The 16,082-nt window shown below is 37.0% G+C and overlaps 1 protein-coding gene across 1 annotated transcript in view; it reads right to left on the bottom strand.

Annotated features, from left to right (window-relative positions):
* Positions 1–16,082, bottom strand: part of LOC114352722 (ADP-ribosylation factor GTPase-activating protein 1) — a 48,491-nt gene that overhangs the window by 10,944 nt on the left and 21,465 nt on the right. Inside the window, exon 5 of the mRNA XM_028304400.1 lies at positions 14,684–14,807. Coding sequence (XP_028160201.1) covers positions 14,684–14,807 — 124 coding nt within the window. The remainder of the gene's footprint in view (positions 1–14,683; positions 14,808–16,082) is intronic.

Genomic DNA, 16,082 nt, shown 5'->3' with positions numbered 1-16,082 from the left:
ACATATAAAAAGACAGTGATACGTCATCAGTGTGGAGTATTTTTTTAGTTGCGAAAGACGGGAATAGTGCTAAATGTAAGCGATACCCAGCTATTCTCAATACTATGGGTGGATCAACTAAGGGATTACATACACATCATTTGTCATCCAAACATAACATCAACATTGTATCAGCTAACGTTATTCGTACAACAGCTTTCCACATAAGGCTGATCCCGGGATAGTCCCGGGATCCCGGGATTACCCATAAAAAATCCCGTAATCCCGGGATTGCAAAACATGCTCGGGATTGTATTCTCTAGTCACAAGTGAATAAAGTATGAAGTAATTACACCTGCAGAGCCGTTTTGCGGCGTGGAATTAGAACTTAAAGGCAAAGTATACATTTGCTATTCCGGTTACCATCCTGGCATACAATTAGCTAAGGGAAAGTATCGGGAAACAGCTTTCAAATCACACCCCTTCGCTGCAAACTGAAGGAAATTTAATTTGAGGCGATTAGTTCGCCGACGCGTTGATAGTCGCATGGAATATTAAAAGAAGTTTACTGCAACGGAAAGCTTTTGCTATCCAAGAACGTTTAACTTTTTAATTATAACTTTTTAAAAAAATAAAACCGACTTCAAATGCGTGAACACAAAAAAAAACTAAAAATTGCGTATAAAAAAGTTCATCCCCAATTTTCCACCCTTGGGGGTGAAATATTTTCTTCAAATTCGCATGAAACCGTCCTTTTGATAATACCTATTCAACAAAAAAAATTAAACAATCGTTCAAATTGATTTATAATCGGCGGAGATATTGCGTATAAAAAAGTTCATCCCCAATTTTCCACCCTTGGGGGTTGTTTTTTCTATTATTAAATTTCAATGGGACCACCCTTGAGGTATTACCTATACGCCGAAAAAAGATTTGTTCAAATCGGTTCATAATTGGCGGAGTTATCGCGTAACAAACATAGAAAAAAAAAAAACATACGGGTCGAATTGAGAACCTCCTCCTTTTTTGAAGTCGGTTGAATAGTAAGACCCGCGTAAGTAATGCTCTTAACGCGACGTTTATTAATGAGTTACATTATGTACTCACGGCTTGACGTTTCGGCTGCGATGCTGCAGCCGTGGTCACAAGCAGACTGGTGGCGCTTCGCGGCGTCGTCCGTTCGGGCGGGCTTGAAGATTTTCAACTACCCTCATATTGTCATTTGTTACACTACCACTAGACCCGTGTCTTACTATTTTAATTGAAATGGAACGCGAAAGTTTAAAATCATGTTTTAACTTTCTACCTTGGTAGCTTGATTCTTTTTTTCGTTTAGTATTTTCCCTAGACTTTAATGTTAAGTTTAGGACGCTCACGAACGAGTTATATTATTATCTCTTCAAATTAATATTACTAGTTAATTCAAATACAAATTGTATTCATATATTTCTATACAACTTCGTCTACGGTAGCAGGAAAGCGCTGGACGCAGGCCGCTACCAACCGGGTAACATGGAAGGCATTGGGGAAGGCCTATGTTCAGCAGTGGACGTCTTATGGCTGAGATGATGATGATGATACAACTTCGTCTAACTTCGAAAGCCATCAGCAGAGCAGAAATCCACGACAACTGTTAATTGTTTTCTACAGCCTACCTATCAGATCCCCATCCAATAAGCAATTGGTTTAATTACTGACTGCACTAATGATCGCACGTAACACGTAAATTTGAACTTTATGCGGGTGTTCATAAAGTCTATTTTTTATGCAAGCGTTGCCTTGCAAAGTCGTTATGTGGACGATAACCCTAAGACGCCTTATTATTATCACCTGCACTGTCTGGAGTCATATTCTTATTCATATTCATTTATTCACTTCGCAATCAGTCAACAAAAAGTCAGAAGTCAGCCCTATTCATACTACATATTTTACCCTGTTTTGCTGATCCTTGAATTTTCTTTATGATCGAAGCCAGTATGAGGATTTATCTTCGTAAATGTTAAAAGCAACAGCTGTCCAAACACTTCGATGAAACCGAATATATTTTATCATATTAATTAATATTAATAAAATTTTCCCGAAAATAATACCAACAGTTATCATATTCATAGGGGTAAACGGAACTTAAAATATTTCAGTTTTTACTATACGACCAATCACTGGATACTTAGTAGTTACTGTTACTGTTGTTATTTGTACTGTTAATAATTATAACCATTTAACGGTTGAGAGTTGAGTTTTGTTTTTAACACAGCTCATAAACATTTTATTTTTTTTTTCATACGAAAAATTGTGACGACGTGCTGTGATTGACGAGAGATCTTCAAATTAATTTTTTTTCATACGAAAAATTGTGACAACGTGCTGTGATGCCTGTGATTGACGAGAGATCTTCAAATTATCTGGAACTAAAATTGCGCTTCTAAGAAATTCAATTTCTCGGAACTATTCCAGAAACCTATCGTAGATGAGACCATCCAAATTGCATACAGACGTTCGCCCGTATTCACAAACATTACTATGAGGTCTCAAAGTTCGCGTGGACGCACAGGGTGACACACTCAGATCATGGAAGGGAATAGATGTGAAACGGGGGCGTGGCGCGTGTCTCCGCGATATGCCCAGAAACGAACATCGGCCGCGTAGCTAGGTTAGTCGCGATTCAGTCGTACTAAGGAAATGTTCTCCGAATTTTTTGGATAATGCGTCGTTACGTGCAATAAAACAAGTGAAACGAAGAACTACAGGAACAATGGAGTCATTTAGGTACTACATGTAAGTATTGCAAATCCATTGGTATTTTGGTTATAAATAAAAAAAACTTTACATTTTTACGAACGAATTCAGTGCCGTAACAGTTACTGCGATATCGAAATCAGTGGTGATAAAAATTCTAACACACTTGTACATTGACTATTTAGTTAGCAACCACTTTATGTCATGCTCAACTACTGCGCGATGTATTTAATTTCTTCCGATATCCACTATCGTGTGAAAATACACAGTACGGCCGCATGTGCCGGTCGTAACATAGTGCCGTGCTCGTGTTCTAATGCGGTTTCCTATTATCGATAAATAGAAGTAAATTATAATTTTCTATTTTGTAATTTTAAATAAAAAAATTATGTGTTACTTGCGATTATAAGATTTTACAAAAAAAATAATAACAGTAGAAGTAATTAGTAACTGTCAACTATGTAATTACTATAAGAGCTAGTTGAAAGCCTAATATAGGCATTATTTTTGATAAACATATGCGGTACGCAGATCGCCATAATTAATCCTTCAAGGCCCGCGAATCTAGACACAATAGATAATCAATTGTTATGACATTAATTAATGCCGTCTGGGACTCAAGCGGTTAAAAAGTAAATGCGTGATAGTAGTTAATAATAACGTATAATAATAAAAAGGTTTTCATACATAAGCATTTTGTGAAACCAGTTTCTAGCCTTGCCCCTAGCGATTTAAAGTATCGATATCTTGTCGACTTCATTTTATCTTTGTTCTCTCACTAGTTTTCAAAGTGTGCGTCACGTCACGCGGCCATTGATTGGCCATAAGGCACGCCTTCTGGCCAATCACAGCACTTTTTAAGCCGGTTGCACATGTTGTCGTAGACTCTCAGTCGCTTTGTTTTTACACAGTTGAATGTGTGTGTGGGAGCTGTGGTGGGGGAAATGTGGGGACACTGGTTCTCGTTGTAGTTACGCGCGACTTCATATCTATTCTCTTTCTATGATCTGAGGTGACACACGAACCAATCAGCTCTGTCTAACACTGTGCGTTCGATTTGGTGCTTCACATAAGCAAGCATCGTTTGTGAATACGAGCGTCTCAGTCCAAATTGGATGCATTCGCTGGAAACACGATGCATGTACACTCTACGTTCGTTATCACCGAGCGCTTGTGTACGTCACATTTAAGTACGGCCCACTGAACTATGTGGTACATGCCATTGTTTGCTAGTGTCCCGGTTGTGACTGAGAACTTGTTGATGAAGTGTGTATCAGAGATACGGTCGTGTATAGAATGGTCAGTGTCAATCTATCTATACTAATATTATAAATGCGAAAGTAGCTCTGTCTGTCTGTCTGTCTATCTGTCTGTCTATCTGTCTGTCTATCTGTCTGTCTTGCTTTCACGCCTAAACCACTGAACCGATTTTGATGTAGCATAGAGATAGTTTGAGTCCCGGAAAAGGACATAGGATAGTTTTTATCCCGGTTTTTGAAACAGGGACACGCGCACGATAAAGTTTTTCTGTGATTGACAAAATTCAACGCGCGCAAAGCCGCGGGCGGAAAGCTAGTTTAGAATAAAAGCTAAGGGCGCCGCCTGAGGAAAAATTCGCGCCCAGAATTTGTGCGCTGCTCTTTTCAGGGCTGGTCTTATTATTGTCCCGAAGCAGTGGTAAGGTTAATGATCATAAACACATATTCGGACTTGTGTATAATATTGTCTTCTATAACTGAGAAACTATTTTTTATACTGTTGTTATGCACAAAACGTCTATGAACGTAATGGGGCGAAGTCCAACCACTAGAACATCGAGATTTTTCATATAATTTTCATTTTGTGGTTTGCGTTATAATGTTATCTTGGCAAGTCACGAGAGCTACCGTACCCAGCAAGTACTAACATAGTAAGTTACGTATTGATTCCTAGAATACAGGTAACTGCGTAACACAAACCTAGTGGTTGGCTGCTCTTCAAATTACACTTGAACAAAACCGAAACTGTACGGTGAAGCTTTAATTAGAAGTATCAGGTACGTATAATGGATAGCTATTTTGCTAACTCAATTATAAATAACTAGCTTGCCGCCCGTGGTTTTGCCCGCGTGGAATGTTGTCTGTCACAGAAAAACTTAATCGCGCGCGTCCCTGTTTCAAAAATAAACTTATAGTTATAGATAGTTTGAGTCCCGGGAAAGGACATAGGATAAAAACTATCCTATGTCCTTTCCCGGGACTCAAACTATCTCTTTGCCAAACATCAAAATCGGTACAGTGGTTTAGGCGTGAAAGCAAGACAGACAGACAGACAGACAGAGTTACTTTCGCATTTATAATATTATAGTATAGAAGTATGGATTATACTCGTATAAATTATTATATTTTTTTCTCTTGTACAAAATCTAGCTTACTTGCTTACAAAATTAGAATCAATCGCGCAAAGTGATTGGTCAATCAACAGTTTTCCAACTAAAGGACAAACCTATAATCTTCGTTATAATTATTATTGACGGGATTGCTACCATGTACCTTAATTTTGAGTTTCCGATATTAGGGCACTGTTGCAAGCTTAATCTTCCATAATCTACAGTTGGAAAAATCATTAAACCTTTGAGGCGACAAAAATTACAATTACTATGTCTACTCATCAGAATATTCCTTAAGAATAAGCTTTTTTGCTAGTGGGTACGTATAAAATCAGCAATTTAGTCTAAAATCGAGTAAAATAGGAAGACACGGGTCTTATTTATTAATGAGTTAGGTACATTAGTACTCACGGCTTGACGTTTCGGCTGCGATGGCCACAAGCAGACTTGACTATTTTAATTGAAATGGAACGCGAAAGTTTAAAATCTTATAAAATCGAGTAATTATAAAAAACAAGCTACTTACCTATAAAAAAGTTAAGTACTAGTTGTCTAAGTTTATTTATTTTATCTCGTCAAGTACTAGCTAAGTTTATTTATTTTATCAAGGTACCTAGAAAGGTTGTTTATTTCATGCAATACTCCGTAAATCATAACATTTCACGCGTCTTTCCTGTTTGATCGCAAGCCCAGTCACCTGTATTTCCTGTCAGATATAAATCCCATTTCTGATAAATATTGCTGGAAAATCTCCAGTCGGTTTAAGTTTTCTTATTTTCCTAACACTTTACCGTCGAGTTTTCTTCGTAAGCCTCCAGTCAGAGGAAGAAATTATTTTCCAAGACTGCTTTCTTATAAAATTCTAAAGCATTGTGTGTTCGTGTTAAATGGTCTCGAAAATAAGAAGAATTTAACGGTATCCCTTTAGTTATTAACTATTTTCATTGGAACTTAGGACGTAATTTCTAAGAACCGTTAGTGTGTATGGTAAAACTAATTAATTAGGAATATAGCTACATGAAAACAAAAACCTTAAGTACTACATAAAAATTAATATTAAAACATTAATTTATAATAAATTCACACTTAAAATCAAAATAGCAGTTATGTTAATTTCAGTAGCAAACTGGAAACTATTCCACAAACGCTATGCACAGCACATTCCTCCTAGGTGCTGAAGCATCCTGAAGTGGCAAGATATTCACACTATTCCCTCAGGAATCACTCGAGTAACAGCTGCACATTCCTTTCATATCACAGGCTGAGAGCTCCAATTGGACACTCAGTTCCTTATAGGTGCCAATTTCTAGTGTATCTATTCGCTACGAACATTGACTACATGACACAAGCGAAATTCATATAGGGTGTACTATAAAAGTAACAATCTTTTGTACTAGTCAGATGGATATTGAATATCTTCTTTCTTCTTTTTCAGCCAAATGACGTCCACTGCTGAACAAAGGCCTCCCCCAAGGTTTTCCACAATGAACGGTCCTGCGCTGCCCGCATCCAGGCTTTCTTATTGAATATAATTTTAGGTAATTCACTATTATTTTTGCTACATAGACTAGACTTATGAATCGTTTAGAGATGCTTAAGGATACGTTATTTTTGGCCTAAACGTAACTAGTGTTTGGCCAATAGTTTTTAGATGGAAACCAGTTTCAAATTCAAATTCAAATTGTGTTTATAGTGAAATCACAGGTACCTAAGTCAGGTCATAAAATTTGTATAATAGATCAGCTCTGTTCCGCCGCATGGGCATACAATAATGGAAAGATACAGGATTGATCAAATTACATCTTAAGAAATTGATAGGTAGTAAAATCTATGACGCAATAAATGATACAATTCTTAGTCAATGATTATTAAAAAAATGTTTGCCTACCTAAAAATAAATAGCCTGTTAATACGCTTAAGCTTTTGAATTCCACGATTTAGATATTTCTTGTGAAGGAACAGTTGCTGTGTACAATGAGATTACGCAGCCTCGAGGCCAGCTCCGTTTCCTCGCGCAACCTGTATAAGATTAAGGTCCTGTCCAAGGTCAGAGATAAGTCCTATCACAATACACCCTTTTGTTGCTGTTCCATTTCCGACGGCGACTATATCAGCATCAGGGATGTTATGGATATCCGTAACCGTAACCGAAACTTTCGGATATCCGAAATAAAAAAATATCCGAAACCGTAACCGTAACCGATTCAAAAGTTTCGGATAGTTTCTGATGTAGGCAGTTTAAAATGTTTTTTGTATAACATATGTAAAGGCATAACAGCCTGATTTACCTTTATAATGCCATCTAGTATAAATTTTTATTATTTTATTACGTTTTATTCTATGTAAAGTGTGCGGCCATGAATGAAATATCGCAAATTGCATTCTAAAGCACAGATATCCGTAACCGTAACCGAAACCGGTATAATATTATTCCTATATCCGTAACCGTATCCATAACCGAAACTACATATCCATAACATCCCTAAATTCAGCATTATAAATCTCGCCAATCTTCTTCTTGGTACTCAAAGGAATCGATAAACACCACTTTAGTCAAGATCCCAGGCGTAAGCTAGATTTTGTATTCGGCTCAGCAGCGCTGATTTAAAATTAATTTTTAATAAAATAACTGTAAAATATTAATACAAAAAAATTGGGACTTACGACTCGAAGCGACAATCTTTGGGTATAAGACCATCTGTATCAGTTAATCATTTAGTTAGATAGTTGTGCCCGATTTTAATTTATATGAAAAATCGGCCAAATCGAATCGGCGTAGTGTGCGCACTCCCATACATGCCCATACTGATCAACTGCCCGACTAAACTATCGGCCGACGAAAAATCAACGGTGTGCGCCTACTCTTATACAAATGCAGAATGCTTTATAGCACCAACTCAAACTTGTCGCTATTCAATGTAAAGCTACGTATTTACTCAAATGAAGTGTCCAACGATGAAACAATACGGATATATTACCTGTCGATAAGTAATTAATTTTACAATAGGCCGCGTAGGCGAGCGGATGAGTATTCGAGCGCCTACACTATAATAATGACGTCACAACTGTATATCGGAAGCCTACTCGTATGTACAGCCTTTAACTGGGAAATCAGTCAGTCACATTCATCGGCCGAGTCTTCAAATAAAATTATAAAATCAGGTTTTTCTATTCGTATCGTAATGGACAGCTAACCTAGCGGCTTAACGTGATTTGTCTACGAGTATTTGGAAAAAGAAGATACGAGTACGCACGTAGTATAAGGACAACCGTAAAATGCTAAACACTTTAAAAACTACACCGTTTAAGTAAGACCTATTTTGCAACCACTCTACATTATTGAAAAGTATTCACGTTGGAAAATTAATACAAAAATGTTCTGTAAATATTGTCTACGTTCATCCTTGTTCAAATAATCTCACAATGCACTGCACTTTACTCAAAGATCAACATTGCAGAAACAGTAAAAGCGTTTAGGGATCAACTCTGCAATACTGTCGATATTATTTTAAAACCCATCTTTTTATTTAGTACTATCGGCCGCCCGCGACTTTGTACGCGTGGACATCGTTTAATTACTAATGATGTTGATAGATGGCGTTTAACAGCTCCACATGAATATTTACGAACGTCGAAATTTTTGGACTGTAGATTTTAACCAATGACGATAGAGGGCGCTTTTTACCCACGTCTTATTTATTTATTGAAATTTATTTTGCCATAATATCGTCATAAATTATAGCCTATATGTTAATCTGGATTTTAAACAATAACAATGTAAAGTTTCAACAAAATCCGTTCAGTAGTTTTTGCGTGAAAGAGTAACAAACATCCAGACAGCCACACAAACTTTCGCATTATAATATATGTAGGATATTAGCGGGAGAAAAAGAACGAATATGTCGAAAATATCGGATTGTTTCGCAGGGAAGGGTCAGACTTAATCCCTGGCAGGCATAAGCTGGTATTTTCCTCCTATGTTTCGAATGGACAGCGTAAATACCTCTTCAGACACACTCCGGAATGGACTGCCGGCATTATGTTGAACTACCCGAATTACCAGTTCGGATTTTTTAGAGAAATGTGTGTATTTTAAGTCAGTACAAATATTTGTTAGATTAAACAACATTTGGTGATTACAAATATTTGGTGAGGCCGCGGGCAAAAGCTAGTTTATAATATTAGTAGGATAGAGTCACTCATATAAGCTTGCACAATTGAGTAAATATTTAGCCGCGAAAATTGGCGCGACTCAATAACCGTCCTTGTAGCCCACTTGTATTTTTGCCACATATTTATTTCTTAAGTGGCGACTTCGATTTTGCGTGGGAGACGTTTTTAATGCTCCACGTTAAGGGCCTCATTAGGAACGGTAAACCAATGGACCACGACCCCGTATTTATATGGGACTTCGTCCAATAAGGAGGTCACGACGTTGCACATCTACATTAAAAAAAAACTCGTTATACTAACTTATTTAACAATTTGGGATAATTTTTGTAATCAGTAAATAATACTGCGTAGGTTTAAGACATGAAGTTATGAAGAAATTACTTTACATTAGTTCGTTCGTTCGTTTCAGCCAAATGACGTCCACCCTGGACAAAGGCCTCCCCCAAAGCTTTCCACAATGAACGGTCCTGCGCTGGACGCATCCAGGCTCTTCCCGCATCCTTTACCAGATCGTCGGTCCACCTAGTATGCCACGTAGTCACCTGCGTGATCGAATCAAAAATGAGGAGATCCACAGGAGAACCAAAGTGAACGACATAGCTCGCAGAATTGCTAAAATGCCGTTGAGGATGGCCGTAGGGGCAGAAAGTTCTCGAGTGGCGATCACGGGCTGGAAGACGTAGCGTGGGCGGGCCTCCTACTTTGCATTATTAATTCTTTAATAAATCAAACTTTACATTTAAATAAAGATATGAAAAGCAAAACCCTAACTCCGATCTATTACGCATATATCCGTACTTAAAAACTAAAAAAGCTTACTGAAAAAAAAGAGCCCAGATTTATCAACGGCCTACTTTTAATCTCTTAGGTTATTATCATTGATTCTCGGGAAAGGTTTCAAACTACTACGGGAATACCAGTTTTACCGGCAAAATAGTTGCCTACCTGCGAGAGAAACATTCATTGTAAGCTCTGTGGATATTTGCGAGTGGAATAGACACGGCAATCCACTCCAGGGATTCCCCGGGGGAGCACATTGTGTCTCTTGCACATAATGATCACGACCCGCAATAAGAGTTAATGATGGATGGCGTCCCTCTATTTGAACCAGCTACTTGCCCTTGCATGTTAGGTAGATACAGGGCATTTTAAGTGATTACATGAAAGAATATTCATAATATGTTTTTCACCCGACTGCGCAAGAAGGAGGTTTATGTTTTTCGAGTGTATGTATGTATATTTCTGTGGTACGACCTACAGCCTAAACGGCTTGACCGATTTTAGCGTGAGAGGTGTCGTTAAATTCGTCTTAATCGTGAGAGTGACATTGGCTAATTAAAATTTAAAAAATCAAAATGGCGATTTAGGCATCATAATGTCTTCCAAAAAAATTTTTTTTTCTCAAAACCTATCGAGTGGGGTATCAAAATAAAGGGATTTTTAAGTAGCTTACAAAAATGTATGTTGTTTAACAAAAAAGATTAAAATAAAATTATGGTTGAATAAACAAAAAACCCAACTGCGTAAAAATGAACTAAAAAGATAAAAACAAGCCTTAGTGTTCACAAATGCAGTCGGAGGCATCAAATACATATCACCAACAAAAGAATTCGTCATTGTTCATCAATGATTACTATTCTTGCAAGTAATTTATACACGAGCAACCCCTACAAACAAGCAATACGTCCATTTTCTATTAATATTGTCAGAAAGTTTATAATAAGCCTAGCATTTAATCATATTCGGAACGGACCACAAACCACATAACATGTCACGCTTGTACGGGTTTGAAACAAGTTGACAAACAACTTCCAAATCACGATACGAATTGATATTCCGTAATTTACTCACTGTGTCTATTTGTGGTAATGACAAACAAGCACATTAAATATTAATGTATGTTGATTTAATTATAAAGATAATTAAAATATCATAAGCACAATCAATGGGCAAATGTTATGGTAAGCTCAAACTATACTTACGAGCAAAAGTATGGAATCACTCCATTGTGTTTGGTTCCGATTCCGAGTGATCTTAAGAACTGAATAACTATGCATGTATCTATGGTATCAATTTAAAGTATATAATATTACCTTTAAAATGGTACCATTTTTATGTATTTTCTATTAGCCATTTAGTTCTTACGATCGCTCGAAACGCATAGGGTGATTCTATACTTTTGCTCGCGAGTGTATATGGAACGTTCGTAGCAAAACCGTAGTTCTGTAGCTACGAGCATTCCGCTTCGCTGGCTACTCGGCGTAGTTATTGTTCGTGGCAATTGCTTCGTAGCGATGCGATTTTGCCACATCCACAGACTACAATTTTATGTACAGCATATTCGTAGACGGCGATTTGTTACACTGTCTACGCCGTAGCGTTCTCTCAGTGAAACGTAGATGGTACTTTTAAGTTAGTTCCATCAATTTGTAACATTAAATTTAACTACGTTCGGTTCGATTACATTTCGCATAGGGATTACGAATAGAAAATTATTTATTCGCGAAATATACGAAATCTTTTGGCGAGGATAAACGTGAACATTTTATCCTGATATTACGCGCGACAATTGATTCAAATTATGTACAGTTCAAATATAGTATTATTCTAAGGTATCCGTCTGCTCTTTTGCCTCCTGTCACATAAAAAAAACATAGGTGATAATGACAACAGTGTAATAATTTACCTTTGTAGTCATGTAATAGAATAATGGAGCTTAAAGTTACTCTATTGGCATAACAAAGTTATTTCGTGACGCCTAACTTAGTTTGGTGGAGCACCGTCATGTAGTAAAATTTTGACAATATTTTGCCTAATTTTCTTATTAACTTGGTTAATATACAATTTTTAGGACACAGGTAAGCAAAAACCTAGAGATTAATCGGTAATTATGCACTACCAGCCAGTGAATTTTCTTTGTTCACTGAAGTTTGTTATTGTTTATTTAGCCCATTTTTAAGGGGTTCCGTACCTCAAAAGGAAAAAACGGAACCCTTATAGGATCACTTTGTTGTCCGTCAGTCTGTCAAGACCCTATTTCTCAGGAACTCGTGAAGGTATCAAGCTAAAATTTATACCAAATACTCAAGTCTATAATACCTTTAAGCTGTAACAAAATCAAAGTTATATACCTACAGGTTTCTACGGAACCCTTGGTGCGCGAGTCCGACTCGCACTCGCTCGGTTTTTCTTAGTACCAAATACCAATGTTATTTTCACTTATCCAACCGAACAATAACAACAACTAATATCATGTTTTTGCTTATGATTTCATTATGTTTCACCTCTAATATTTTGCTGATAAATATTTCATTATTTTGCTACACATTGCGTGATATTCCTAAATGTTTTTTTTTTTCTAATAAATACGATGGGAAAAACCTATCTCCAATAGACAAAAACGCATGAAAAAATATTTTGCATTCGCTTGTATTGTTACGCCCGTATTCACAAACGATGCTTGCTTAAGTGAAGCACCAAATCGAACGCACAGCGTTGAAAGAGCTCTGTGATTGGTTCGTGTGTCACCCTGTCCACGCACACTGTGAGACCTCATAGTAATGTTTGCGAATACGGACGTTAATCTCGTTAATGGGATCGTTCGTAATAATATACGCATATCAAAGTCCTTATCAGAGCATGCTGAAGTCTTATCAATGCCATAACAAATGACGATATTGATAAGAGAGCGCTGCGGTTACATCGGCTCGTTGATAACTAGAGCCGCAGTGCACGCTCGGAGCTTAAAGCTGAGCTTAAAGCTTTCACGCGTTCGTCATAATCATTTAATTTTGTACTCGTAGAAACGTCTTATTATTTAGGCCTGATTCGATTTAAACTTTTCAAAGATTAATTTTGTCGGTTAAAAGGTAAATGCAACAAAGACATTCACAACTGATATCAATTACCTAAAATCTTTTATATTCCTCAAGAATTTGTTTATGTTAATGAAAAGTGTAATAGGGCGACGTATATTGGAAACATTAGAAGTCAATCTTCAAATGTAATCGTATGCGAAATTGATTTAAATTGCGCCATTCATTTAAACTGCTCGCAATTAACACTATCGAATCATTTAAATCCAAATGTTTTAACTAAAATTCCGCCAGAATACCACGCAAGAGGTCCTAGGTTGAATTCCCGGCCGGTCAGAAATTGAAACAGTGAATTTTCATTTCTGTTGACAGGTCTGGATCTGGGTGTTACTACGTATGTATATTTAGCATGTATTTAAAAAGTATATAAGTAATATATCCGTTAAGCTAGCACCCATAACACAAGCATATTAGTTACTTTGAGGCTAGATGGCACTGTGTGTTATTTAATTAGTTACACTATGATTGCGAGAAACAGAAATGTGAATTAAAGTTTCCCTTTGTTTCTTTTTGTCTATTACTTTTTCATTTTTTTTATCGAATACTTTTTTCATTTAATAATGTCATTCTGCAATTCAAAAACTTCATCTAATTTTATATTTTTGTAATTTCGTATGCGAGTTGGAATCTTTAATTTATCAATCTTTAATTTTTCGTACCAGCTGTCAGCTTCCCATGGGTCTCCTGAAATTCTTTCAGCCTGTCTTATGCTATCACTTACCTTAGCCCACGAAGCGAAAGTGTGGCTACCTAAATAAACTCCGACAAACATTACTTCGACATTACGTTACTCCGAAGGCGTAATATCCTTTGTCTGAGTAGTGTAGTGTCGAAGTAGTCATGTCGATATTCAGTAATGTCGAAGTTACGTTTGTCGGAATTTATTTAAGTAGCCCGAAAGTGTAGTTGATCTCCATCCCACCGGCTCTCAATATTCCGCTGGTCTACTCGATATCTAAAAACCTATTTAACTAAGAGCGGCGGGACACCAATTACCTGCACGAGTACTTAAAGAATCGGCTATGTTGTAAAAACCGTGGTTACTAAAAATGATGCACTTGAGTCCAGTTGCTCTCAATTCAAAATGTGAAATGGAACGCGAATATAAACGCAGTACGATAGTATATCCTATCCTAAATAAAGTAATTATTATGTTACCACTTTTTAGTGCACTTTTTTGGAATCAATTTTTGTGGTTTATTAATTTTCTAGTAGACCTTGTTGTTACCACTGAAGGTTAGCAGTTTATTATGATTATTGAGAAACCGTTCCTTTTTTGAAATCCGTAAAAAATCGAAATCTATAAGGTAAAATATCGTAATCTATCTACATATACCAGCGTCGTGGCCTTCCCCACCGTGGGCCACGGCATATGCTGAGTGGAGTCCCATTGCGATGGGCATCGCTGTTACGACAGGGTAGCACTGCTCAGTTCACTTTTTATTTCCGTGCAATATTATGTGCTATTTCTGTATACCTTCTTTGTCCTTAACTTAGTGATTTTCATCGTAACAAATGTTTCTTTCTATACCAGTCTTAAACTATCACTTACCGAAGCAAGCGAAGCGAGCGTGTTGTCAACCATTTCGTTGCCGCTGTGCATCGGTGACATCGGCGTCGAGGCGGGCTTAGTGGTGTTCCCAAAACCGGTGTAACGCCCGCTTCCATACTCACTGCTGAGGAAAGGGATTCGTTAGACATTTGACAATCAGCATTTGGAATCGCCAGTACAAAATCAAGCCTCGTATTCACTAGGTTTTTTATTCAAATTCTTTATTAGTATGTTGGATCTAGTCAGGGCACATACACGTCCCTAACGGCTATAAAATGCTACTCCGACAAACGTTACTTCGACATTACGTTATTCCGACACTACACTACCTAGACAAAGGCAAATATCCTTTGTCTGAGTATTGTAGTGTCGAAGTAAAGGCAAACATCCTTTGTCTGAGTAGTGTAGTGTCGAAGTAAAGGTAAATATCCTTTGTCTGAGTAGTGTTGTGTCGAAGTAACGTCATGTCGATATTCAGTAGTGTAGGAGTAACGTAATGTCGAAGTAACGTTTGTCGGAGTAGCATTTTACAGCCGTCCCTAACATAGCTTTTCTTACCACCACTTCGGTACTATCGGGTGATGTTGAGAAGTTGTTGAATAAACAGTCACCTTAGCCTTTTATTGAATACGGGAAATATTTGACGGCTTAATTCTTTGAAGTACTTACAGCTCATTTTCAATAGGTATGAGAAAGAGTTTTACTTTTTTAACATTAAAAAACAAATCGTTTGTGTGTGAACAAGGCGCTAAGGGACAACAACGTTTGAGAAATATGAAAAAACTAAAATTAACTCCTTAAATCTTCATTTAACTGGCAAATCGTTATTACCATATTTTTGATTCTCTGCCCATAAAAGACGGTTCAAAACTAATGGAAATATTATCTGTGTGGTAAACTTATCGACATATCGGGCAAATATGTATTGCTATTATGTTCTCAACACATAATAATAACGCGAAAACATGTCAAGTGAATATGAGGCTTAATTTACATGTTTTCTGACAGCATCAGTTGTTATAAAACTGTTTTGTTTACATTTTAAGGCGCGTAATTTAAGAAATCTATGGCCAATTAGCAGCGTTTCCATTCAACTTTTTCAATTATTAAGGTTGTCCTGTTTATGGGATACATACATAGGTAATACCTTTAATTTACCATAATTCCGGTCGTAGGTACACACTAAAATATGTGTTTACCAACAAATTCATTTAAAAAACACCAATCGCTGCTGGAATAATAAATTTTGAAAACATTAAAACGAGCCAAGTACTTACGTACAGAGGTTGAAGACGATCGCTTGGCAGTTCAACAAAAACTAGAATATTTATCGGTAACATCGTATCTACACGAATGAACTATAAAGGCAGCTGTCAGTAACTGTGAAGCTATATGTCTG

The sequence above is a fragment of the Ostrinia furnacalis genome, unplaced genomic scaffold, assembly GCF_004193835.3.
Source record: "Ostrinia furnacalis isolate ACB-3 unplaced genomic scaffold, ASM419383v2 OfSCF1433, whole genome shotgun sequence".
Lineage (NCBI taxonomy): Eukaryota > Metazoa > Arthropoda > Insecta > Lepidoptera > Crambidae > Ostrinia > Ostrinia furnacalis.
This window is presented reverse-complemented; position numbering and strand designations above follow the sequence as displayed.